General features: G+C 35.9%; 1 protein-coding gene and 1 long non-coding RNA gene across 8 annotated transcripts; one reads left to right on the forward strand and one right to left on the reverse strand.

Annotated features, from left to right (window-relative positions):
- The first annotated feature begins 1,719 nt into the window (after positions 1-1,719).
- Positions 1,720-27,653, forward strand: malt1 (MALT paracaspase 1). Of its 5 annotated transcripts, none has more exons than XM_067438127.1 (18): positions 1,720-1,900; positions 6,920-7,151; positions 7,238-7,404; positions 16,314-16,435; positions 16,509-16,656; positions 16,760-16,938; positions 18,259-18,355; positions 18,703-18,771; positions 19,340-19,363; positions 19,438-19,461; positions 19,569-19,772; positions 22,899-23,076; positions 23,165-23,236; positions 23,324-23,451; positions 23,706-23,855; positions 24,653-24,810; positions 25,454-25,579; positions 25,679-27,653. In XM_067438127.1, the coding sequence occupies exons 2-18, from the start codon at positions 6,997-6,999 to the stop codon at positions 26,129-26,131; spliced, it is 2,454 nt and encodes an 817-aa protein (XP_067294228.1). In that variant the 5' UTR covers positions 1,720-1,900; positions 6,920-6,996; the 3' UTR covers positions 26,132-27,653. The 5 variants fall into 5 exon arrangements, with proteins under 5 accessions (XP_067294228.1, XP_067294229.1, XP_067294230.1 ...); XM_067438128.1 differs by lacking the exon at positions 1,720-1,900 and adding an exon at positions 5,892-6,590; XM_067438129.1 differs by lacking the exon at positions 1,720-1,900 and adding an exon at positions 5,892-6,578.
- On the reverse strand, positions 11,370-15,203 carry LOC137070734 (uncharacterized). 3 transcript variants are annotated; one of them, XR_010904325.1, is made up of 8 exons: positions 15,097-15,171; positions 14,758-15,007; positions 14,550-14,655; positions 14,088-14,171; positions 12,980-13,061; positions 12,784-12,859; positions 12,550-12,616; positions 11,370-11,979 (listed from the first exon to the last, which is right to left on the reverse strand). It is a non-coding gene; the product is annotated as an uncharacterized lncRNA (long non-coding RNA). The 3 variants fall into 3 exon arrangements; XR_010904324.1 differs by having other exon boundaries at positions 12,550-12,619; positions 14,758-15,203; XR_010904323.1 differs by having other exon boundaries at positions 14,758-15,196.
- Positions 27,654-27,705: the final 52 nt, after the last annotated feature.

Here is a 27,705-nt window from a genome sequence, read left to right on the forward strand (position 1 = left end):
TGCATCGACGTCACTTTCCCGCCGTAACACGCCCCCTCAGCCGGGGCTGAGTGGCAGAAGAGCTGCTGCGTGAATGGAGTTAATGGAGGAAAACACATTGGCTACATTACTCACCGAGGCAAAAACACGTTGGAAATGTTATCATTTGACGAGTGCAAATAGAGATACACACTGGATCTTTTGCTAGCTCCTTTTCGCTGATAATATGCAATTATTACGAATTCTTACAGAGGATTACAGATCACAGACAAGCAGTTATGTGCAGCGTTTCACTCTAAAAGCAGAAGCTGCAGCAGGTGGCAGTGGTTTGAGTGAGAATTCGCGCTGTAAACCAATGCTGCCTCAGTCTTTCTGCCACTCAGCGGGGCATAAACACAGTCCCTCCAGCTGACGATGACGTCACGTGCATTCCCTCTATTGCGTTAATGAGAAATTGAACAGGTGTTCCTAATAATCCTTTAGGTGAGTGTTGCAATAGTGGGGTTCTGACTGGTTAATTACTTCTTTCTGTAATAATGTATTCTGTTGGTGTTCTGTCTAAAAGGACTTGGCAATGGTTCTCAAGCAGCAGGACAGGGCCCACTAGAAGTCCTCAGCAAACTCTCAAGGGGACCCCAAGATTAAAACAAAACAAGACAAGCTTAAAACTACTGAACATCAATCTGTTGCTTATTTAAATCCACTCAATCAGCAAAGTTTTTTTTTTTTTTAATATTTATGTTAAGAAACCAGAATTCCCATGCAAACTTGGATATACAAGGAAGCCTAAATAAAAAGTGAGATATCTAGACTTCCAAAAAAGTAATGTCAATTATTTTCTTATTCAGTATTTTTTCTTTTCCAGTACAAATACTGTTACAATTATTAAATCAAGATTACTTGTGTTACTTTTTAAAAAGCAAACATTTACATTTACATTTACATTTTTTTCACCCAAAAATGAAAATTCTGTCATCATTTACTCACCCTCAAGTTGTTCCAATGTTTCTTTGTTCTGCTAAACACAAAATAAGATATTTAGATGGATGTTTGTAACCAAGCATATTCACCAGATTCACCACCCCTGTATCCCCCCCCCCCCCTATGATATTCAATGGTTGCTCTCTCTGCTTGGTTACACACATTCTTCCAAATATTCATTTGTGTTCAGCAGAACAAGGAAACTCATACAGGTTTGGAACAACTTGGTGAACTAAACCTCTGAAACCTGGGGTCATTATGTTAATTTAGCTGCTCAAGTAAATGTAGCTTGATTTAATAATTTGTAGAAAACAAGACAAAAATACTAAGAAAATGTTATAATGAATTTTTATAATGAATATATATTTTTGTAGTTATGCAAGCTCTAAAATATTTTAGAGGATAGAAAATATCTTTTTAAAAATCCCTTAGGCTATTCTTAATCCGTATAAGTATAAAACGGTAAAAGTCAAAAAGGAATCAAAAAGGTTGAGATGTGCTCACACTTTGTGTAAATAGTAGGCCTATACTTTATTAAGTGTATAGGCTAATGCTAAAAACACCATTGCTTAATATCACTTTTGATAATCTGGCAAATAATCAACTAAAATGTGTAGTAGCCTAATCGTTTATAAATAATTGGTTAACTGGTCCTCTCTCATGCCTCAGTCTATCATTCCTTATATAGGCTACTTAACGTTATGAACAGCGAGTCTCTCTCTTTTGACAAGAACACACTTCCGTTTAAGGACTCTTTGAACTCGAGAGAGACGACATGAACACCTTCCTCTTTGTTAGACATCAGGAAGTGATGCGAAGCCTACACACACACACACGTATATTTTGTAAGTTGGAGTTTCCCCGCATCAGTCAGTGCAGCGAAGGATTAATGGGATACATGTAAATAATGGGATTCATGTCAACATCTGATCTGCCTGCGGTATGTGCGCTCGATGTTTAGCATACTCTTTCTGATATTAGGCAACTTTTTTTTTTCGTGGTGAATTCTGATCTTTTTGTAGGCTATCTCTGTTTGGAACATTCACATTTAGAAATTCATAGCAGTTGAGTAATTAGCATTTGGAAATAAACGATTATGAATGAATGGCGCTGCCTAACGTAAGGTTAGGTTACATATAGGTTAGTTTACAAACACTCATTACTCGACTTTCGGTTGTTGTGAACTCGCTGTAAAAAGCGAAACTATCTTAAAGCTACTTTTCACAACATTTTGCCTAAATCTAGGTAGGCACCTATGCTTATCTTCTTCTAATTCCGAACCCATATCGACTTATACTACCTTAAGATATTGGCAGAATAAAGTTTCAGTCGATCTCTATTCGATTGGATACAGTTTTCTTCCATGGGTCAGGTAAGTGAATGAATAAAATGAATAAAATGTAAAATTCAGTTATAAATGTCACTGAATACTATTTCTTATCACAAATATATATATATATATATATATATATATATATATATATATATATATATATATATATATATATATATATATATATTATTAGACAAATGTCACAGCCACACTGTAAAAAAATTGTGTTGGTTTTTGTTGGTTTACCTTAAAAAAGTAAGTAACCTGGTTGCCTTAATTTTGAGTTTATTGAAATTAAAAATAAATGAAAATCATGAAAATAGCACTATTTGCCATGTTTCACTGCATCATCAGAAATAACACACACACAGTTACCCAATATGCTTTTAATAATATTTTAATAAACGTTGTCGAATCTCAAAAACATTTCATTGTATTAACTCAAAATTTTAATTTCAATGAACTCAAAATTTTAAGGCAACCAGGTAACTTTTTTTTCTAAATAATTTTTTACAATGCATGTAAAATAACAGGTTTTTCTAAAAATATTAGATTTTTTTATTACATATTTTAAATTCCATCCAACAACAGTTTATAAAAAAATACAGCCTCTACATTTCTTTCCTAGTTTAGAGTTACTATGAACAATCCAGTTCCTAAATTATTTAATTCTCTACCCCTCTTTTTAATATTATGCAAAGGTTTGGGCACCCCTGACAAACCATAATTTCAGTTTATAATCTGCTAGGCTTTTGAAGCCACAGCTTTATTTGGATATAATTTATACCTTATGAAAACAGTAACATTTCAGTTCTGAAATAAAATGTATTGAATTAACAGAAACAATACAATTTGAGTCATAACAAAAACAGACAGGTGCAAAAATGTGGCACCCCAATAAAATTATCATATCAGTATTTAGTAGAGCCCCCTTTTGCTGAAATAACAGCTTGTAGTGGCTTGTTGCAGTTTTTTTTTTTGGACCATTCTTCCTTGCAAAATATCTCCAGTTCAGTCATGTGATGTTTTCTAAGTGTGAACAGTCTGCTTTTTTTCAATGATATTTAAGTCTGGGGACTGGGATGGCCATTCTAGAACACTGCATCTGTGTCTGTGCATGAATTCCTTGAAAGATTTTCGAGCAGTGCTGTGGATCATTGTCCAGCTGAAATAACAAACCCCAACTTCAACCACTTGACTGATTTTTGAACCAGAATCTGCTGATACTGGATGGAATCCATGCAACCCTCAACTTTAACAAGGTTTCCAGTACCTGTGCTTGCCACACAGACCTATAGCATGATAGAACCAGCACCAAATTGTAAAGTAGGGAGCAGGTTCTTCTCCTGGAACACTGTGTTCTTTTTCCTCCATACAAAGCGCTTCTGGTTGTGTGACCAAATAGCTCTATCTTAGTTTTTCGTCTGTCCATAGCACATTATTCCATAGTGATTCTGGCTTGTCCAGATGATCCTTTTGCATACCTCAAACAACTCTGCTTGTTGGCAGTACACATAAAAGGCTTTTTCCGCATCACCTTTCCATTGAGCTGTTTCCTTGTGCAAAGTACGCTGGACTGTGGAACGATGTACAATGACACCATCAGCAGCAAGATGTTCTTGGAGCTCATTGGAGGTGGTCTGTGGTTTATCTGTGACCGTTCTTACCATTTTTCACATTTGCATTTCAGAGATCTTTATTTTGGTTTACCACATTTCCTTCACAAGGACTGTTCCTGTGGCCCTCTATTTTCAAACTATATTTCTGACTGTGGTGACAGAGATCTTAAACTTTTGTGATACGTTATTGTATCCGTCTCTTATTCATATTAATTAATTATCCTAGTTTTTAAGTCATTAGAGAGTTCTTTTGAGGTTAGAGTGTAGAGAACCAAATATAAGCACAACAACTAGCAAATAGCTACCTTGAATATCCTTTTTCATGATTGGTTGCACTCTTGAAGAGATTAGAATCTCTTGAAGCATCGAAAATGCATTTTGGTCCAAAAATCACAAAAACGACGACTTTATTCAGCATTGTCTTCTCTTCCCTGTTTGTTTTCAATCCTCAAATAACGATTAAAACAGTTATGAATCAGTAAATCGATTCATGATTCCGATAACCAAAACTGAGAGAGCTGACAAAGGGTCAACTGAAGTTACATCAACTGATTGACAAGACAACAAATAAAGACACATTTTTAAATGAATATTTAAATACAACAATCCTTCCAGTGGTGTATATTTCTCCTATTAACCGTACAGTTTGTCTCATTCTGGGTCTCCAGTAGCTCACAGAATACAAGAAGCGTATGTTAGGTTGAGTGTAACCAATGTGAATCCAAAGGATCTGCAGGCCAAAATGCCAATATTTATTATTTTGTATTATCCCAGTGCAATACAGAAATTATTATACTGGGATGACAGAACTGACATGTTAAAGCTGTGACTGCAGAGACTTCAATATTATCTGTATAAAATATAAAAATATATTCAACTTTGTGTACTACTGTGAGATCTGCAATGAGCAGGAAATAGAAAAGGGGCCCTCAGTGTTAAAGATGACCATGAAATTGCCTAATTTATTCAGAATAATAAAAAATCCTGACGAAATGCAAAATGTGAGGACGCAACTTTGATATGCATTTTCTATGGAAAATATAATTCAGTATTTACTTTTTGTATTGCTTGATATAGTACAGTTCTCAGCATTTCAATTTAACGGTATACTTTTGCATTTGTTGCATTTTAAATATGTATTACACTGCATTACACATTATATATATTTATATACATATATTTATATACAGGTCATTGCAAACGAGGCTGGCTGTTCACAGAGCTCTGTGTCCAAGCACATTAATAGAAAGGCGAAGGGAAGCAATAGATGTGGTAGAAAAAAGGGTAGAAAAAGAGTAGAAAAAGAGGATTGTGAAACAAATCCTATAAAAAAAATGTGGGACAGATTCACAAAGAGTGGACTGCAGCTGGAGTCAGTGCTTCAAGAACCACTACACACAGATGTATGCAAGACATGGGTTTCAGCTGTTGCATTCCTTGTAAATGGTAAATGGACTGCATTTATATAGCGCTTTTATCCAAAGCTCTTTACATTTTGCCTCATATTCACCCATTCATACACCGACGGCGATGTCAGCCATGTAAGGCGCCATCCAGCTCGTCGGGAGCAGCTGGGGTTATGTGTCTTGCTCATGGACACTTCGACACTTGGTCAGGTGGAACCGGGGATTGAACCACCAACCTTCTGGTTTGTAGACAACCTACATGAACCACTGAGCCACTGCCGCCCTTGTGTCAAGCCACTCTTGAACAACAGACAGCGTCAGAAGCGTCTCGCCTGGGCTAAAGACAAAAAGGACAGCTGCTGAGTGGTCCAAAGTAATGTTCTCTGATTGAAGTAAATTTTGCATTTCCTTGGGAAATCAGTGTCCCAGAGTTTGTAGGAAGAGAGAAGAGGCACACAATCCACATTGCTTGAGGTCCAGTAAAGTTTCCACAGTCAGTGATAGTTTGGGGTGCCGTATCATCTGCTTGTGTTGATCAAATATGTTTTCTGAGGTCCAAGGTCAATGCCAGTAAGTTTTAGAGCACTTCATGCTTCCTGCTGCTGACCACTTTATGGAGATGCAGATTTCATTTTCCAACACGTCTTGCACACGATGCCAAAGCAACCAGTACCTGGTTTAAAGGACAACTCCTGTGAATTTTTACGTTTATCTTGATCATTATATCTTTGTGAGTACAGTCTATAGAAAAATAAACTAACCGGATTGGTCCTTGCAACACAGAGTTATTACAGTTAATGCCCAGACCCCCAACTCAGCTGAAACGGCAATTATGGGGGCATAGACATAAAGGGTGTCTTTGTGGCATAGACATAAAGGGTGTCTTTGTGGCATAGACGTAAAGGGTGGCATTAACTGTAACAACTTTGTGTTGCAAGGACCATCCAGTTCAGTTTTTTTTCTATAGACTGTACTCACAAAGGTATAACGATCAAGATAAACTTAAAAATGTCCTTTTAAGGACTATGGTATTCCTGTTCTTAATTGGCCAGCAAACTCATCTGACCTTAACCCCATAGAAAATCTATGGGGTAATGTAAAGAGGAAGACGCGATATGCCAGACCCAACAATGCAGAAGAGCTGAAGGCTACTATCAGAGCAACCTGGGCTCTCATAACACCTGAGCAGTGCCACAGACTGATCGACTCCATGCCACGCCGCATTGCTGCAGTAATTCAGCCAAAAAGAGCCCCAACTAAGTATTGCGTGCTGTACATGCTCATACTTTTCATGTTCATAATTTTTAGTTGGCCAAGATTTCTAAATGTCCTTTCTTTGTATTGGTCTTAAGTAATATTCTAATTTTCTGAGATACTGAATTTGTGATTTTCCTTAGTTGTCAGTTATAATGATCAAAATTAAAAGAATTAAACATTTGAAATATACCAGTCTGTGTGTAATGAATGAATATAATCTACAAGTTTCACTTTTTGAGTGGAATTAGTGAAGTAAATGCACTTTCTGATGATATTCTAATTATATGACCAGCAACTGTATATCAAATCTGCCTGAAATGTCTTGTCATTGTCCCATGTTGCAGGTGCTTTGCTGAACATTTAAAACCTGAGTTCAGCAGATCATCCGATCACAGTCGTCTATGAGCCGTTCTCGTCAATCATGTCAGATTTGAATGGCAACTCTTTGAACATAAATTTCTTGAAAGAATCTGTGTTAAAGAGGCTCTGTGAGTCTCTTGACAAGGCCAACAATAAGGGATGGCGAAAACTGGGGGAGATTGTGACAGTGAAAAGTGACAGGCGATTCAAAGTGAGGTAAAAACTCCATTTACATTTCCCTTTAATACACTAATAATTAATATACATTTTTTAATGTTTTCTTTTTCCACTCACATGCACAGCCTCGATGATATGGACATGTGTTCTCTGAAGGCTTTGGAGGTGGATGGGAGTCCCTCTCGCACTCTGCTCAAACTCATTGGAGATCAAGGATGTATGTTGGGTGAACTGGTTGAGTTTCTACAGATCATGGGTCATACGGATGCCCTGCAGTGCCTCAAACCTCCAGGTGAAAAGAGAGAGTTTATATCTCAACGGTACAAGGCTGCATCGCAATATCTTATGTGGATTGCTTTGTAAAAGTGAAATTCTAACATGACCTTGACAGATGCATGTAGAAATAACATTGGCTCACACAGAATATTTTTATCACATTTTTTTAAAGGTGCCCTAGAATGATTTAAAACTATGTTAAATTGTTCTCGTATATCTACATAGAGGGTATTTGGGTTATTTAAGGGCAAAAATTTGACGTGCACATGCACAAAGCCAAGCGAAATGGGGTCTTGCGCACTCCGTGTCGACGTCATTTTTGCCGCGCGCACCCTCGCGCTCGAGCGAACGTGTCGTGAATAAACGAGGCTTAAAGCTACACTGAAGTTTGATAAACTCAAGTTAATTCTTCAGTTCAATCTTTGTGTGCTAAAAAGGCACATAAGTTCCTGATAGCAACACATTCTCGTTTGTTTGCCAAATAACTGAAAAGTATGTCATGTCAATGTCTTCTCTTGCTGTATCAAAATATCACTTTCCTCAGAGATGGTCAAGTTCAGTTTGTGCATGATTAGGCTATGATATAAATTTTTTTTTTAATACTGTATCCTAAATTGTGGATAATTAATATATCATATGCTAAAGTAAATTTCTGGGTTAAAAGAAAAAAAACAACAAGAACCGTACAGAATGGAAAACCGTGACCCTAAAACCGTGATACGAACCGAACCGTGGGTTTTGTGAACCGTGCCGCCCCTAATATGCTCCTAAAACACAATCATGCGTTGCAGTTTTTCATCCATTTATTGTTTTTGGTACTTATTTAAATGCATTTTTTAAACAGACTGAGAGTCCATGCTTTAATTGTTTTTGGTTGTTTTGTTCATTTATTGTGGTTATTTAAAATGTTTTCCATTTTTAGAGTTAAATAGTCTTTAGAAATTAAAGTTTATTGAACTTTGAAAAGGTGTACCTGCATTTTTATGCCATTATCATTATTTTAGATGAAAATGGTCTTAGAACGACAATATTATCGTTTATTCGCAATAATTTCCTGGCCAATTTATCGTCCAATAAAATTTGTTATCGTGACAGGCCTAGATGTGGCTTCTCATCACAGAGTGAGGCAGACTATGTATTATTTTATAGTATTCTATACAGTAATAAATAATAAAGTCTATGTCAATCAGCACTGCATTATAATATACTCTATTATTATGAAAATACCCTTGACGACTTGAAGAACTTAATTACACCATATTTTGCTGCAGTCGTGTTTATTGTCGTCATGTTTAATCAAAGCGTTTCTATCTTCTGTTTACATAAGGGTTTTCCTGAAAATGAACGTCATTACTTCTCTGGGGCAAATGTAGCTTTTCCGCTCAAGGGCACCCTCTGGCCTTCAGTATGAATTAAAAACTTTAGGTAATAGATAATAAGAAAATAATACTTAATACATTTTAAAACTTAATAAACTTAAAAAAATAGAAATGTATAGGACAATCCATGTTTTTCTTCAATGTACAGGAGTTTTTTTCCCCACAGTGGTTCAAATTTCATATTAATTACATAGACTTAAATAAATTATATCACAGATAAACAAACACAGATTTTTATAATAATATTTTTATTTTATAATATTTTTCTTACAATAACTCCTTAGGCTTAGACCTTTCTAATGTTTTTTAGTCATAGGCTGTCTGCATATTAATAGGTAACCCAGCAGTTTTTATTTTTGTAAAATAAGTTCTGTAAAATATTACAAAAATATTAATTAAAATGAATTATAATAATTATTATTAGTATTATTATATTTTTATATTTATTCTGACATACTCTATTTTTTAATTTGTAATTATGAAAACGTTATTGTAATGGTAACATTTCTTATTTGTAAAAATATTTTTAGCAGTAATCATAATAATTATTAGTCATATTAATATATAAACACAAAATATTATATACACACACTTTTCATTTGTAAAAAATATATAATAATCGCATTTTAAATCGCAATTTTACCCAGAATAATCGCAATTATATATTTTCCCCAAATCGTGCAGCCCTAATCACAATGTAGGCTAACGTTACGCAGTGACTGTGATGTACTTGGAAATACAAGCAGGCAAAAACATCATAGGCCTGCTTCAGTTCTCACAAATATAAATATATATCTTATATTTTTACAAAATGAATAGCCTTGTGAAATGACTGTTTTAACTTATATGGTGGAAAAGGTGACGTTTGCTAGAAGGATCGAGTGAACGATCTAAGCAACGTATCTGCGGTTGTATTTTGTAATACAAAATAATATTAACCTTTGTCATTAGACACACTATTTAGTTTTGTATGGTACTTGGTGTTTCCTATTGTTACTGTACTAGCATCTTGCGTCATCTACACAATGCGGTCTCCCTAAGAAACTTTCAATTTAATCAGAAATTGTTTAAACAGCTAGTCAATAAGTGGATAAAATCAGTACTTACTGCTTGCAGGAATATAGTTGCCCCTTTCTTCAGTTTAAGACGTTGAGCGAAGCTTGCTTGAAATGAGCCGAACAAACGAACGATTTTGAAATAAATTGTTGTGGTGTCTGATAATAAACCTCAACCATGTTGACATATGAAAAGTCCTCACGTCTCCTACACAGCCTGAACATGACATGTTTCCATGAGAGCTGCCGTTTTCGCTATCCTCAAGTGTCGTTTGTTTACCCGCAGTTCCGATGATTCGGCTCCGTCAGTTTCGCCTGACAATGAACATGTTTGGACAGATATATCATTTATATATTGCCATATAAATGATCCCCAACGCTTGTGTCATGGTTGGCCTTATGTTGAGAAGCACTTATTTTTCCGTGGTGTTTTTGATTCACGAGATTTACATATGAAGTAGGAGGCAATGGTGTTTGAGACACACAGTATGTGATGTCCATGTACTGAACTCTTATTATTTCACCATGGCAAGGTTAATTCAATTTTTCATTCTAGGGCACCTTTAACTAACTATCAAGGAAAAATCAGAATTATGTGAAATTGATTTAAATACGAAAAATTTGTTAACCACTTAAACTCCAGGACAATTTTTTGCGATTTCTGCCTGGATTTGGCCTACCCAAATTGAAAAGCTTCCCATACACGCATACAGTAATCTAAGTTCAAGATTTTGGTGTCATTTTACAGAAAATTCTTTGAAGTTACATAAAACACTGCTAAAAGTGATAAACATGTAAGTATATGTTGTCTAAGCGGTAATAACCCCCTAAAAGTAAAAACCCCCTTATCGTTTTTTTTTTTTTTTTTTTTATAAATTCATTTTTGAAAGAGTGTAACACAGGCCCTGTGTGCTCTAGGACCCTGCAGACAGTTTGGGCTGTTTGCAGCATATATAATTAATTCCAGAAAATAGTGGAAAAAAGAAGTTTGTCTGTGTCATGTTGTATGCAAGATTTACTCAAATGGGTCTGAAGGGATGACCCCTCTCTTTTTCCCCTCCCCCTCCCCTTACCCTGCTACCCCCCTCTACCACCCCTCCTCCCACCATATACACAGCAAAAACGTCAGTGTTATTTCAACTCCCATAGTGTTAAATTTAACACTTTTCCAGAGTTTATATAATTCTCACCAGTTTAGAGTTAAAATAACACTTTGGATAGTGTTAATATTTTAACTCCATAATAGTGTTAAAAATTTAACACCTAGAGTGTTGTTTCATAACACCATTAAGAGTATTTTTTACACTAAACATGTGTTGCTCCCTTACTCTTAAAGTGTTAATTTAAATCATTCAGTGTTGTTTTATAACACTTTATACAGTATTTTTAACTCTGAATTGTGTTACTCCCTTACTCTTAAAGTGTTAATTTAAATCAGTGTTATATTATAACACTTTAAATAGTATTTCTAACTCTGAATCGTGTTACTCCCTTACTCTTAAAGTGTTCATTTAAATCATTCAGTGTTATTTTATGACACTTTAAAGTGTATTCATGACAGTTTTCTTACATGTAATGTTCTGAAAATGCTTTTTTACTACAGGAAAAAATAAATAAACATATGAAGAATAACTTTTTTTTTTAATAGACAAAAATATCTAAGCACAACTGAACTCTGCACATTCACAGAGAAAATAATGGTACAACAAAAGTCTGTTCATTGTAAAGTTACAAAATAAAGAATGCAAAGAGTTGTTTTAACAAACTAGTTCTTTATTAACGAGCAAGACCCTTTACATCACGGAAGGTTAACTTTTAAAATAAATGAATAAGGCACAGTATAGGCATTTCTATCATCAGAATTATATTAAAGCTGCTTATCAAGCAGTGTGTAATACTTCAAGTCCTGCATGTCAGTGAATATATGTCCTGTGTCAGTGAAGTTGGTTCAGTACCTTCAACTTTGCAACAGAACAGCAGTACTTGAGTCAAAACAACATTCAGCAGATGAAAAACAGTTGCAGGATATCTGTGGATCAGGTTGTGTCCAGTTGCTAACAGTACAGTTCAGTGCATAGTTGTTGTTTCACATGCAGAGCAGGAAAGGTTGTGCAGATCCAACTCTCTCGAAAAATCCTGGAATGCTGGTTCCCTAGCCTAGACAACACAAAACCAGACCAATTACAATTAATATTATTTGTATTTTATAAATACAGCAAGTTTATGGTGGAAAACTTGCTGTATTTAAAGGGTTAGTTAGTTCACCCAAAAATGAAATGTCTGTCATTAACTCCTCCACCTAATGTCGTTCCACACCCGTAAGACCTCCGTTCATCTTCAGAACACAGTTTAAGATATTTTAAATTTAGTCCGACAGCGTATCTAAGTGTATGCACACTATACTGTCCATGTCCAGAAAGGTCATAAAAACATCATCAAAGTAGTCTATATGAGACATTGGTTAGTTGATTAGAATCTCTTGATTAAAATACATTTTGATCCAAAAATAACAAAAACTACGAATTTATTCGGCATTGCCTTCTCTTCCAAGTTTGTTTTCAAACCTCAAATAAAGATTCAAACGGTCATGAATCAGCGTATTGATTTATGATTCGGATTGTGTGTCAAACTGCTGAAATCACGAGACATTGACAACATGAGGGCGAGTAAATGATGACAGAATTTTAAATTTTTGTGTGAACTATCCCTTTAAGAAATCTCACTTACTAGTCAGCTGCTGGAATGATTTTTGTTCCCTTCTTCCTGACTTTGTGATAGGCAGAGATTTCCCAATCTGCTGAGTATAAAATCAAACAGAAAACATCTACCTGTCAAATCATGAAAACAATTTGTTTGACTTTTTTTGTATTTGTAATTATGTTAGCCAAATACCAACAAAGCTATGATTATTTTTGATTTTTGTGCCCATGATTCTTTCATAAGTTCTCTGTTAAATCTTACCATATTCAGGGAGGTTCTAGTCTGTAGTCTTCAAGCACCAACCCCGGGTCATACTTGATGCATTATAGAAACACTCCTAAAAACACAAATAGAAAAAACAATTACATTTAAACATGAAGGCATATCCAAACATTAACCAAAAGTTAAAATGATAAATACATTTTGCATAAATATTTAATATGAAAGAATTACTTACCCATTCTAAAAGTATTAGTCCTCCAAATAAAGAAATTGATTGAGGAGTTGTTCTTCTGTTTTTCAGTCATATGGTAGGTGTGCTGGCAAACAAGAATAAAAGATAGTTTGAGGATAAAGAAATACTTTAAACAGTCTTAAAGAATACATTTTTCATTACTTTTAAACAGACCCCATTCATAATGAATCAATTATATTAAAATTCCTACCTATGTACTTCAATCATTTCAGCAACAAGTAGGATAAAGGGATAGTTCACCTAAAAATGAAAATTATCCTATGATTTACTCACCCTAAAGTCATCCTAGGTGTATATGACATTCTTCTTTCAGACAAATACAATAAGAGTTATATTAAAAACCGTCCTGGCTCTTCCAAGCTTTATAATGGCAGTGAATGGCTGTTTCTGTTTTGAATCCATAAAAGTGCATCTATCCATCATAAAAGTGCATCCATCATAAAAGTGCATCCATCCTTTAAAAAAGTGCATCTGTCAATCATAAAGTTATACATAAGTCTCTGGGGGTTTAATAAAGGCCTTCTAAAGCAATGGGATGGGTTTGTGTAAGAAATATTTCCATATTTTAAACTTTATAAACTAAAATAACTAGCTTCCGACAGTACGGCCGTATGCAACGATTTACTTAAAGAGGAACCCTTGACTCAAGCAATGTGGGTATCTTTTATGATGATAGATGCACTTTTATGGACTTTAAAGCATAAACAGACATTCACTGCCATTATAAAGCTTGGAAGAGACGGGACATTTTTAATATAACTGATTATATTAGTCTGAAATAAAGTCATATACACTTAAGATGACTTTTGGGGTGAGGAAATCATGGGCTAATTTTCATTTTAAGGTGAACTATCACTTTAAAGCATTAGTTCCCCCCAAATTTTAAATTCTGTCATCATTTACTTACTTTTATCTATTCTTTCATGATAATTTTCTAACTACCATGCTGTCATAACTATAAAACCTGTCAATAAGTGATTTGAATTGGTATGCACAGAGGTCATATTTGTGCTTTATTATAAATAAATAGTTTTGGACCAATAATCTTCCTAGACAAGAACTACACCTGTTTTCTATACCATATACATACCTATTTTGCTGCAGAACAGAAAGAACTGTCATCTGTCAGCCTTGGTTTCATTCTAGAGGATTGTTAAAAATCATGTTGGTGCAGCTGTTGAAGACAGACATCAGACAGGTCAAATTTTCTGTGCAAAACAAATGAGGTCAACATTTTCAGAAAAAAGGGTTCATGAAACAATCGTGTCTTTGAATCTGGATTACTACCCAATACAAATCAGACACAACGATTAAGTAGTGCAATAAGACTACAGTTTGGTGAATGAACAATTAATTAACGAAGTGAAGAGAAAGCGTTAACGTTACGTTACTCCGTCTGATGCTGCTTCCTCAGGGAGAGGACACTGCAGCTCGTCTGTATAAAACTCTTAAGCAGCCTTTCAATCAGCATAGCTACTGAATGTGTTTTTCAAGACACAACTACATAATTATACAGTAAAAATACATATTAATATAGGTGTGGGACACTTACTTTCTCGGTGTTTTCTCTGTTCTCCGTTTCCCTGTTCTGGTGTTTCCCCTATTCTCTGTGATGCGGTGAAAACTCCGCGTGCACCACGAGTGACTCTAACGTTAGTCTGAGAAAGTTTTAGGCGCGTTATTAAAGCGTCAAGTTATATATCGTTATAAAACAATATGTCATTAAAAAAAACGTTGCAAATTAGGCTAAAAACACTTACTTTCGGTGTTTCCTATATGCAAGCAACCCTCCTCGTCGTCCGCTCCGTGTCACGAGTCAAAGTAGATGCCGCATGTGAGAAAAAGATGTCTCGTTTAAGCGCGCAGAGCATTTAAATATCGCTTTAAATCAATGTTATAAAATACATATTGTAAATGAGGTAAAACACTTACTCACTGCGTTTCCCTGTTAAAAAGCAACCGCCTCAGGTGTGCTCGAATCACGCGTCAACGAAAATGCCTCTACAGGAGCTGTTTAGCGGTGCACAGCACATTAATAGTTATAAAACAATATGATGTAACAAAATGCATATGTAAATACGATGAAACCAGGATAAAACAATATCAGCGTTATCCCTCGTTCCACAGCGCGAGTCAAAGAAAATGGCGTCTGTGAGAAAAGTTTAAAAGCTTGTTTCACCGAAATGCCCCGGATGTAATTTTACTCTCTCTCTCTCAGTGTTGATATTTAACTCTACTTATGTTCACCAGTCAGAGAGTGCGGTTTACACTAGTAGTGTTAATTCAACACCAGAAATGTAACACTTTACTCTAAAAGTCCTTAACACCAGGATTTCAACCTATTTCAACACTGGAGATTTTGCTGTGTACAGTGATATAAATGCAATATTCCAGTGTCATTAATTAATTATACATGCTCGAAGCAGCCCAAAGTGTCTGCAGGGTCCTAGAGCACACAGGGCCTGACTTACACACTTTCAAAAATGAATTTATAAAAAAATGTATCAAAAAGCACCTACATTTTTGGGGAGTTATAACGGCTTAGACAACATATACTTACATGTCTATTACTTTTAGCAGTGTTTTATGTAACTTCAAAGAGTTTCCTGTAAAATGACACCAACATTTTGAGCTTAGATCACTGTATGTGTGTATGGGAAGCTTTTCATTTTAGGTAGGCCAAATCTAGGTGGAAATGGTACCAGAGTAATTTACTGTAAATACATTACTTTATCTAAAACAAATGCCAAAGTGATGCATATCTCCAGAAAGTAGAGACTCTAAGCTTTCAAATGGTACCAGATATGACGTCATAGCTCCTCCACAGACATTTAAAATGGAAAGTGACATTTCGATGTCATTCCAGACCCTGTAAAGGGTCCACAGAGTTTAAGTTGTGGTCACTCAATTTCTGCAAATTTTTGTGGGCAAAAGGCTATATTGTCTCTTGTCAATAGTGTAGCGATGTATGAAGCTCAGACAGAAATAAGTTTTAAACCAATCAGCTTTCCGTTGATCAGTGAATATGCGTGACCAGTTTGAACCTGTTGCAAAATCAGCATATTTTTCGGCTTTACACACAATTCCTGATCACGTGGATTGCTATCGAAATGACTGGACTTAGTCTGCAAATATCCGCAAAACATTAGTAAACGTGGCTGCACCTTTATACTCTTATCGGTAACTGAAAGCATTAAACAATTTGCCAAAATATTTAATAAACAAACACGCAACTTTGTAAATGACATGCATTCAAATTCTGCAGAACATTCTAACACACCAGTTTCAGATGCTGTTTTCTCATTTGATCTCACAGGAATTCAAATCCTCGTCCAGCCGCAGTCAGTTGCTGTCATTTCTGGACACAACATTCGTCTCAGTTGTTATGCCGTTGGTCCTTCACATGTGCAGTTCCAGTGGTTTAAGAGAACGAAAGAGGTGGGTAAATTTATGGTGTTACAATGAGGAACAATTGTTAGTCATTCACATGAATCGTTACTCAATCCTTCAGGTAAATAACAGCTCTTCCCCAGACCTGTTGTTCAGCCCAGTCCAGGTCAAAGATGCAGGGTTTTACATCTGCAGGGTGAACTGTGGAAACGCATATGAGTTCAGTCACTGGGCCCAAGTAGATGTCCTTGATGTTCCACCAAGATATGGTAAATCATTTCTGATCTGTAGAGACAAGAGGTAAATTAGTTTGAATTTCCATGATATTGTCACTGTGTCAGTGGTATCAAAACAGATGTTTTTTTTGTACAGGATTAGTGTCTTTGGCTTCAGAGGTCAGGCCGAGGGTCCTGATCCAGCCTCAGCCTCAAAGGCTGCTGGTGGGTGATCTCCTCTATCTGGAGTGTGGTGCTGTTGGCAGACCCCTACCACAATATCAGTGGTACAGAAATGGAGTACCGATCAAAAAAGCCAACAGGAGAAAGTACACTGTGAGAGGATACATTTACTATTGTACTATATATTGTATTATATTTTGTTTCTGAGACCGTTTGGATGCAGTAGATTAAAGGGGTCCTATTATGCTTGTCCAATTTTTCAACTTTAGTTAGTGTGTAATGTTCCTAGTGTGTAAGCTTATGAAGTGAAATTAAATGATGTTACTCATTTTTATTTATACGCAAAAACGGGGAAGAGGCCTGGCAGAGTGTCATTAGCGAGGACAGTGTTGTCGCTACGTCAAATAGTTTTTTTTCATCAACATTTCTAAAACTCATCTGTTTGACCTTCCAAAGGCTGACAAACTTAGAGTGGCTAACTTATTTTAAACACTGTTCCAGAAAATTATAACCCCAACGTTTATCTGTGCACTGCACATTTTATGGAGAAAAGCTTTTTTTTCTTTTTCTTTTGTAAGCTCTTGCTTTTGTAAAGACGGTTCACCGCTCTTTAGGAAAATTAACCATGGTTTTGTAATCAATTTCTGTTTGTATTACCGTAGTTTTACAACAAATATCGCTATTAAATGGTGGATATCTATGTTGTATAAGAAAGTTACAAAAAACATACCACTGTGACATCTTGTGAAATCTGTTTTGCACACAGCTCTCGTTAACATTGTTAATTAACATTGTAAGTGTCTAAATCGGGCTCGAATTTGTTTTAAATTCACACCATCTGTAATATTTACACTTGAGAAGAACTTATGGTGGGTGGAGTATTCCCCAAACACGCATTAAGCAGTGCTGATCACAACACACTGGGCAAGATAACCAATCACACACACTTTCGAATTTCAGAAGGAGGGGTTTCATTCGAAAACAATACTTCATCAATACACCCCAAAATTAAGACTTTGTAAAAAGGCAAATAGGACTCCTTTAAAAAAGAGCCTACACTGGAGGAAAAAATGGTGTAGGATTTACTTTGAAACCAATTTTACTCAGTAATTGCTAGCAAATGTGACAAATAATTACATAGAAACCGCAAGTAATGAATTCAAATTTTGAAAAGTCACCAGTTACTCACCCTCATGTCTTTCCAAACCCTTTTCTTTTATTAATCTTCGAAACACAAATTTATTTAAAAGATATCTGAAAGATTTCTGTCCATCCATTGACAGTCTAAGCAACTACCACTTTATCACCCTAAAAAGTTCATAATGAGATCATAAAACAAAATTTTAAACCAATCCATATGAATCGCGGTTTAGTCCCATTTTCTGGAGACTTGATCGTTTTTTATGCTGAACAAATTTTTTTTTTTTTTTTGAGTTTTTTTCAGTGAGAGTGATATGTTTTGCATTAAAATAGGTAAAGAATTTGTTGCCAGAGCACCAGGGAAGATATCGCTGTGAGATCGTCTGCACTAATGACCGAACATGGAGCAATGAAGTTGATGTTGTTATTGGTATGCAATGCATTAAGTCTTTCATTTTATATTTATTTGTATATTTGGTTACTTGGTTATCAAACCAGTTGTCTGAACAAGTAAACCTAAAAAAATAAACTCCAGGATGCCAAAAAAATAGTATTTGTAATGTCAAGTATATAGTGTATTCTATCCAGCTCTAGAGCATAGATGGTAAACAAATGTGGATTTGTATGAAAGTGTTAGGGTACTGCCTTATTCAGAGTTATCAATAAATAAGTGTGACCTGTTCTCTTTTTAAGTTAAATTTCTCTCTCTCTAAGTAAAAATTCTCTTTTTAACATTATATACTCATTTTGTGGTCCAACCCCTTGTTCTTCCTCAAGAAAATCCTTGCCAAAAGAAAGCGCCAAGAATATCTCCTCAAATTTCAGGCGCAATGGAGTGCTCTGAAGGTATTATGTAAGATGTAGTGGCACCTCTCTAACACCAAGGGACTTTTGGCATCAATCTGAATGTGGTGCATGTCATGCCTAATCATCATACTGTCATACCGATTAATGCATGCTATAACAGCTTTTAATGTACATTTTAGGTTCAAAACAAGCTGTGAATGCATTACATTAAACATGCATTTTTCTGTGGTAATCGATGGCATGCCACGGTTGAGCTTGTATTGAACCTGAAAAACACTTTAAATGATTTCCCCTACTCACTTGACTACTCTTACTGATTGAGGTGGTGGAGAACACTTTGATAGATCTGATGCCTTCTGTTGAAAAAATGAGAACATTCCCATTTAAATTGTAATAAATGCAGTGTGAGAACATGATCAAATGTGTGTAGTAGCTTTAAGGGTTCACTGTGGCAGGATTGGGTCAAATCTCATTTTTTGGCCTTTAAAATATATTCTATTGATATATTCTATTCTATATGATCTATAAACTTTTAATTACTGTAATTATCATCATCATTGTGCCTTCAGAGAAAAATCCTTTGAATACCTTTGTTTTTCTCTTTCAGATGACTTTCTGACTATTGATAAAGGTACATTTTTGTTTTGTCTCTAAGATTTCTTGCTTTTAGTACGTCAGTGAATAATTGTGACTTTTTTTCATCAGATTACAGTCTTGAGAAACCTTATGGTGAGTAGACCAAATATATTCTATGAATTAATTTTACTTGAAGAGAATAAGAACTCAAAATGGTGGGAGTCTCTTTTTTCACAGTGAATATGTGTTTCTCCCTTCAGCTACTGACAAAGTGGCCCTTCTGATCGGTAACCTCACATATCGAAACCACCCACAGCTGAAGGCTCCGATGGTTGATGTATACGACCTCACTAATCTACTGCGGCAGCTCAACTTTAAAGTGGTGTCTCTGCTGGATCTGACAGAGTCAGAGATGCGGAACGCCGTGGAGGAATTCTTGTCCCTGCTTCATAAGGGAGTTTATGGTACTGTGGCTTCTGCTATAGTGTTTATGCCGTATTCTGCTTTAAACATTGTATTTGCCTCGAAAGATCAAACATAATTTTTGGAAAGTATAATTGCCATAATAACCATGCCATGTGTAATGTTGCTGTTTGAGCATAAGCAATATCAGCAGTCACGACACTCAAACCCTGCATCCCAATTCGCATACTATCCATCCTAAATAGTATTCGAAAATAGAATTAGTATGTCCCAAATCGTAGTATGTTGAAAAGAGTATTCCAAAGATTCCCGGATGGTTTACTATTTCTGGTCAGAATTCGAAGTATGGATCGATGGGCACTCTAACAGCTGATATTGCCCACAACCCATTGCGAGTTGGACGAGGATTCGATTAGAACTACAAACGCGAATAATAAGTGTTAAAAAACTACAAACATGACGGATGTGCGAGTCAGACGGTTAAGTAGAGAAGTTTAGATAAAGGGGTTTGAGTGACCAACTATCAATTTAACCTGACAAAAATATATTTATTCAGTGTTGTCCACATTATATTTCACCTGTAGCAGCATTGTGAACTTTTTTAATGACACGTTTGGCCATTAACTTTTAAATGCATCATTATATTTAAACTGCAAACACACGAGGATAGTCTCTGACCCACACATGGCAGATCAACGAGCGGCTACATTTCTCTCCGATACGGTAGGAGATTAAACTGAATGTGGAGGATTTGAACTGTGACGAATCTGACGATGATTGACAGGGCATATAAACGGTGACGGGATGCACGTAATGAAGTGACAGAGTCCGTTGATGGCGAAGATGGCGAAGTAGTATGTCCCGAAGCTTGCATACTTTTCTGCTACACACTCAAAAGTATATACCTTTTCTTCACAAAAAGAGTACATACTTTTAGGACGTAGTATAGGTAGGCGAATTGGGACACAGCAAGCGAGATGCTAAAGCTCTTGAAGCTCCACCCTTTTCCTGTAAGAGGGTTGGGAGCAGCAGCTCATTTGCATTTAAAGGGGCAAATACAAAAACGCTGCGTTTTTGCTCACCTTCAAAAAGTGGCCATTTTAACATGCTATAAAAATGGCAGAGGCTATTTGGACTAAGTGTAAATAAAATCGAATTGCTATTTACACTAAGTGAAAATAGCAACTAGATTCTATTTACACTCAGTAAAAGTGCATTAAGCTGTAGATTCTATTTACTAAGTGAACGCAGTGATGTATTCTATTTACACCATATAAAGTTGCAGTTCTTTGTAATATAAATACTAATTTATAATATAAATGATGCAAATATTTTGAAAGATACATACTATTTGCACCTCAGTATTGTTGTACATTAACAGGATGCAATAATAACACAAAAAAAGGAACACTAAAAGCCCTCCCTACACCTATCCCTAACCCTACCCAATAATTTTGTTAGGCACTTTATTTCCACATTTAGAATATTTTCTTAATTTTTATTGAAAGTAAATGCTTTTCCCATGTAATTTGTGATGAGAGAAGAGCAAGCTCTGCAAAAGGCGGATTCGATCCGGTGTTAATGGTGACAAACCAATGATCCATTAGCTATACGCTTTACTAATTGCGGATTTACTGACTGAGGATGTTGAATTATGGGCGTTTGAAAAAAATCTTATTTGGCAAAGCCAGGCATTATTAGGCAGAGCTAGTGCAAATAGCACTTGCCAACAAGGCACCTTATTTGCACTTAGTGTGAATAGACACTCCATAAAAAATTATTTGTGGGATATTTTGAGCTAAAACGTTACATACACACTCTGGAAACATCAGAGACTTCTTTTAATCTAGCATTATAGGACCGCTTTAAATACTTAAAGTAAAATTAAATGGAAGTTGCGATAGTTTTTTTTTTCACGTAGTGTGACGTATGTTCAATTGAAATGGCTTCTTAAACAAGAAAAAAGGTAGGACGGCACTTCATTTTGTCTATCAGGTATTGATTGGTTTTGCTTTTACTGTGATCTCATGATTGACAGATTGTTCCAGAGAAACGACATTAGTGATTAGATGTTTGCTGCAAGAAGGAAGATTATGTGCATGGATAAATAATAACATATACTACAATATTCCATAAAAACAAGACTAATATTTATTTTCAAATATTTGCTTACACTAACACATTTTTTATCTTGACTAAAACATGGCAGTCCTGAAAAGATATCTTGATATTGGTTGAAAATGTTCTGTCCTTTATAGTTGTGTTCTTTTGCACTTTAGTAGAATTTTAAATTCCTTTTCAGAGCCTCCTTTTCAGGGGTCTGAGCGCGTTATTCACGTTATTTTTGACCCATATGTGAATACTCCTAACGATCTCAGACCCCTTTAAAGCGAACCGAGACCATCACGGGAGGTGGTCTGGGTCTGGTTGGCTAAAAACATGCAGTCTGAACACAAACCGGTCTGGGTTTACTTGATTTTTCTGTTTGCGAATTCCTATGTGGGTTTTCATCAAATGCCTCCGTACAAATCCGCTATTCATCATGGCTGTTTCTTCTGGCAAATCTCTACAAATTATTTGTTCACAATTTACACTTGTTTATTGCAATATCATCCACTTCCGAACTGTGCGAGAGAGAGACACGGCTGCACGCCTTGTCAGTTTAAAATGGTATTACGAGAGCCTAAAGCGTGTGTGCATATATACATATGTTTATACCTATTGAACTGTCGGCATTTTGTGGGTGTGTGTTGGCCAAACTGTGCCGCGATTCACGTGAACAGTGTGAGTAACACGGACTCGGGAGCGCTCTTGTTCAGAAAAGTAACCTGCACATTCATTGTAGCCGTTTTTAATGTATTCAGTTCAATAAAACACGTACTGTAAGTGGTGATGGTGTTAATGATTTACCTCGGATATGAGCGAGAGTGAGCTTGAAGTGCATCGCGTTTGGACTGCAGAGAATGTGCTCAGTGTTTCAGTTCAGCCATTGTGATATGAACATTTGATACAATCATATGCCTAATACGTAGGCAAGTTCAAATTAAGGTCTGCCGCAAAGGGGAAAATTCTTGGAAAATAACAACTTGCAAATATGATTAATCAATGGCGAAAGGATTTTCTGTTTTTGTGTGAACTGACTCTTTGATGTTTGCTCCTCCCTGTAGGTTTGTTGTATTATGCTGGACATGGTTATGAGAACTTTGGGAACAGCTTCATGGTGCCTGTGGATGCCCCAAATCCATACCGCTCGGGCAACTGTCTCTGTGTTCAAAGCATTCTGAAACTGATGCAAGAGAAGGAGACTGGACTCAATGTGTTCCTCCTGGATATGTGCAGGAAAAGGTGGGATTTTAAAATGCAGTATAATACACCATATTCACATTGGTAATTCATACATTGGCTGTTATCATTCTAACACTTGTTGTTTCAGAAATGTACATGACGATGCCATGCCAAATGTCATGCTCAAAGTTACAGCCAATATTGTGTTTGGATATGCCACGTGAGTTTTTTTCGTCCAGAAATAACACGCTGAACTATTTTTTTTGTCTAACATGTTGCACCATAATTTTATATTATGTTTGTCAAGTTGCCAAGATGCTGAGGCTTTTGAATTGAGTTCAAGTGGATTCACCAATGGAGTCTTTATCAAATTCCTGAAGGAGCGCCTCCTAGAGGACGAGAAGATAACTGTTCTGCTGGACAGTGTGGCTGAAGGTAAGAAACCACAAGCCTGTTTAAGTTAAATAAAGAATTACAGCTTTTATTGGTTAAATGCAGTTAAGCTCAAACAAATGATTAACTGATTTGAAAAGAGTACTACTATTTTCAGTAAAAGTACTTTGTAATTTTGCACTATGACTATGTCATTTAAAAGATTTATTTTCAGATGTCAGTTAAACATGTACATTTTATCTACCTGTGCTTGGTGTGTGTCTTCATTATCAAACAACTGCACTGATTATTTGTAGATATGGGTCAATTTGACCCCACAAAGGGTAAGCAGGCTCTAGAGATCCGCAGCAGCCTGTCAGAGAGACGATCCCTCACCGATCCCATCCGCTCCGGGGACTACTCCGATCCAGCCGAGGCACACAACATGCTCTGGTCTAAAGCACATGGTATTTTCCATTACTTCAAAATATTATGCAACTCATAAAAGTAACAGAAAAGTAAAAAAGTTCACATTTTTGTCAAGAGATAAGCAGTGGTAATTTTAGTTACATTTAAACAGAATATTAATTATTACAACAACAAAAAATTCCATATTTTGAAAATTTGAAAGTAATTTGAAAGATGATAAATCCTCAATTATTACAATGTATCAGGCCAAACGCTATCCAAAATTGTAAGGTATTTTAAATCATTTATTAAATTAATACTGTTAAATTGGTTTATGTTAATCAACCATGTTCTTTTTCTCTAACGAATGTTCAGTGCATTTTTTTATTTGCTACCAATAATTTTTTTGCTAAAATTATTATTTTATCAACAGTATGTTTTAATTGAAATCCTATCATTTTGTTGGGATGATTATCCCCTCTTTTTATTATTGTTGACAATACCCACATTTACTTATCATTTACTAACCCCCCAGAGTTGTTCCAAACCTGTATAAATGTCTTTCTCTATAAGATATTTTGAAGAATATGGTTAACCAAACAGTTGATGGGCCCATCGACTTCCATAGTATGGAACAACATGGCCCATCAACTGTTTGGTTAACCATATTCTTCAAAATATCTTTTTTTTGTGTGTGTTCAGCAGAAGTAGTAAATTAATACAAGTTTGGAACAACTTGAGGGTGAGTAAATTACTTTTTGGTGAACTATCCCTTTAAAACCAATGATAGTTCAAGAAAAGTGAAATAGTACTGGAAATAAATGTACCAATGTAACATTTTCATATTTTAACCCAGAACTACCGGAGAGTAAAACTCTTGACTTTGACTGTGGAGTTCAGATAAAAATGGACTTTGCTGCTGAGTTCTCCAATGTGCTGGTCATCTACACCAGCATTGTGAAAAAGCCAGAGGAGATGCTGTCATGCCAGGCTCACATAACTAACTTTCCTCTGGTTAGTGGTCTTTGTTTTCATTTTAAATCTGCAATGTCTCATTATTTATTCATATACACTATCGTTCAAAGGTTTAGGGTCATTAAGAAAAGAACGTTTTAAAGTATACTTTTATTCAGCAAGGAAGCATTAAATTAATAAAAAGTGACCATAATCACATTTATAATGATGCAAAAACATATTTCAAATACATTCTTGAAAAAATGTATCATGTTTTTCACAAAAATACTAAACCGTTTTTAACATGTTTCATGAGCAGCAAATCATCATATTAGAATGTTTTTTGAAGGATCACGTGACACTGAAGACTGGAGCAGTGATGCTGTTTTTTTCAGCTTTGCCATCAGAGGAATAAATTACACTTTAAAATATATTTGAAAAGATTTTACAGTATTTTGATTAAAGAAATGCAGCCTTGGTAAGCATAAAAAATGTTGAATGGTAGTGTACATTAAAAGAAAGAAGTGAAATACTAATCTGGCTAATTATTTAGCTATACAGTATACATTTTGTTTAAGTATCTTAATTTGATTCATAGCATTCGTAGCATTTTTTTTTTTCATAATGCCTATATGAAAAGATTAAATATGTTTCTTAAAACGTGTTTGCAATAAACATGAGTGCTTTGAATCTGACTTTGAAGGACCTGGATGTAGACCCTAAGGTGATGAATAAGGAAACTCTGGAGGAAACGGGAAGTTTCTTACTTTCAGGCAGTCTTCCTCAGCACTGCCTCTACACCAGACTCAGCTCTGTGCAGAAACTCAAGGTACATCTCAACTTCATCAACACATCATAATCTAGAAATGCTGACTAAAAACTACATTGATCCCTTTTTTTCTTCTCACACTTTCTTATTGTTTTGTAGGAGGAACTAGCTTTCACTGTCTGCTTACAAGTCCAGTTTAACTCCCTAGATGACCTGGTCCAGTGGAACATGGACGTTAATATCGGCAAGCCCCTCACCGCCAAACTGGATCTCAACCGCCCCACTAGGAAGAACAGCTGCCAGCTGACATGTCACATGCCGCACAGTCCCTCGACCAGCCCCAGCCACAGCCCTGCATCTGACCGCCGCTTCCATAGCCCCTGCTTCCAGCAGCAGTACGCCAGCCCCTACCTCAACGTCTGTGAGCCTCTCCACGGAGCTGTAGGGGGTTACGGGGACTTTCGATTGCACGGTGACCATACATATCAATACGAGGACATGCCGTGCTCACCCTTCCTGAACCCACCGAGCATTCCCATTGAGACCACTGATGACATTGATGACATGCAGAATGATTTCATGAATAGTTTGCAATTCTATAACCATCATTGAGTGAGTTGAGTGCAGTTCTTTCCTCAGATGAAGAGATTTAGAACAAGTTCATAAAATGCATGTGGATGGGACCCTCAAAGTTGATGTTTCAAAAACCAACATGATGGTTACCCATATGACCCCAGTTGATGAATCAATGACTTCTGAAACTATGGGTGTGTGTAATATATAGCACACAGCGTGGTGTAAGGGTGTTTATGTGTGGCTTTTGAAGTGTCAGCTTGGGAGGTCCCATACACTTAATTTTATATGGACTCGCAAAGATAAAAAAAATCTTTTCTTTTTTCAAAAAAAAAAAAAATTGTGTTCATCTGAAGATAGAAAGTCATACATCTGGGATGGCATGAGAGTGAATAAGCCAGGCTCAGACTACAGGAGTTTCAGGCCGATTTATGTCCGATTTACCCCTCACAACATTCTGAGAAAAACAAAATGTGACTGTGGGACTATATTATGTGGAAGCACAGGCTCTCATCTTCATGTCCTCTGGCTGTTGAGTGAACCCAAGTCAATATCTATGAAATTGCCTAGTCTTAATCTGCATTGCTAATTTTTTTTTTGTGTGTGCTACTTTTACTCAGCACATGCTAGCTGGCAACATAGGATTCCATTCATTATGCTAAGCTAAGCAAGCGGACCCTGCCAAACGAAAACAATGCATGCACTGAGACAAAAATGCATTTGCCCACATATCTAAACGTAGAAAAGAAGTTGAATAAGCCCTATTTATAAAAATGGTGGTGTGTTCTTTTAAGTTTGAACCACTGGAGTCACATGGACTATTTTAACGATGTCTTTACTACCTATCTGGGCCTTGAAAGTATTAATTAAATTGCTATCTTTGGAGGTCAGAAAGCTCAATTTCATCAAAAAATCATTTGTGTTCCAAAGGTCTTAGTTATTAATGACAGAATTTTCATTTTTAGGTAAACTATCCCTTTAAATGGGTATGATTATGTCTATTCGTCAGTACATCAGTATTTCCACAATAGCGTCTCCTTGTAGAATTGCCTATAAGCCAATAGATGGCTAATAGGAAGTGACAGAATTTTTGAAAGGAGATATATGAGGATATAGTGTGTGCAGGTTTGAGATTTAAAAGAAGAAAATCTGTCAAGATTCCCGTTGTGTGTGTGATGCAACCCTATTTCACAGGACTGAAAAACTTCTGTAGTCTGAGCTTGGCTTAAATGATGAGAGATTTTTCATTGTGGGTTTAGTATGTTACGGGTAAATGGTGTCTTTTAAGTTAAAATACTGTCTACTATCTCAGCTTAATGTCCAGACTATAAATCAACTATAAATAATCCATTCATCATTTTTGCACTTGGTGGTGGTAGTGATGTAAAAATGATATCCCAGGTGGTCATGTCTAATTTCCAACAGATTTTTGTCTTCGCCTTTATGTGACTAACTTATTACGGCACCTTCAAAATGTTTTATCGCAAAGAAAATGTAGCATACTGTAAGTATTTAGTCATGTTAAATTATCATTTATGTTAAAAATCTCATCTCATTACATTTAGACATGTCTCTTTCATTTGGATTTTAAACAGATATTTAGAAAAATAACC

The sequence above is a fragment of the Pseudorasbora parva genome, chromosome 3 (genome assembly GCF_024679245.1).
Source record: "Pseudorasbora parva isolate DD20220531a chromosome 3, ASM2467924v1, whole genome shotgun sequence".
Lineage (NCBI taxonomy): Eukaryota > Metazoa > Chordata > Actinopteri > Cypriniformes > Gobionidae > Pseudorasbora > Pseudorasbora parva.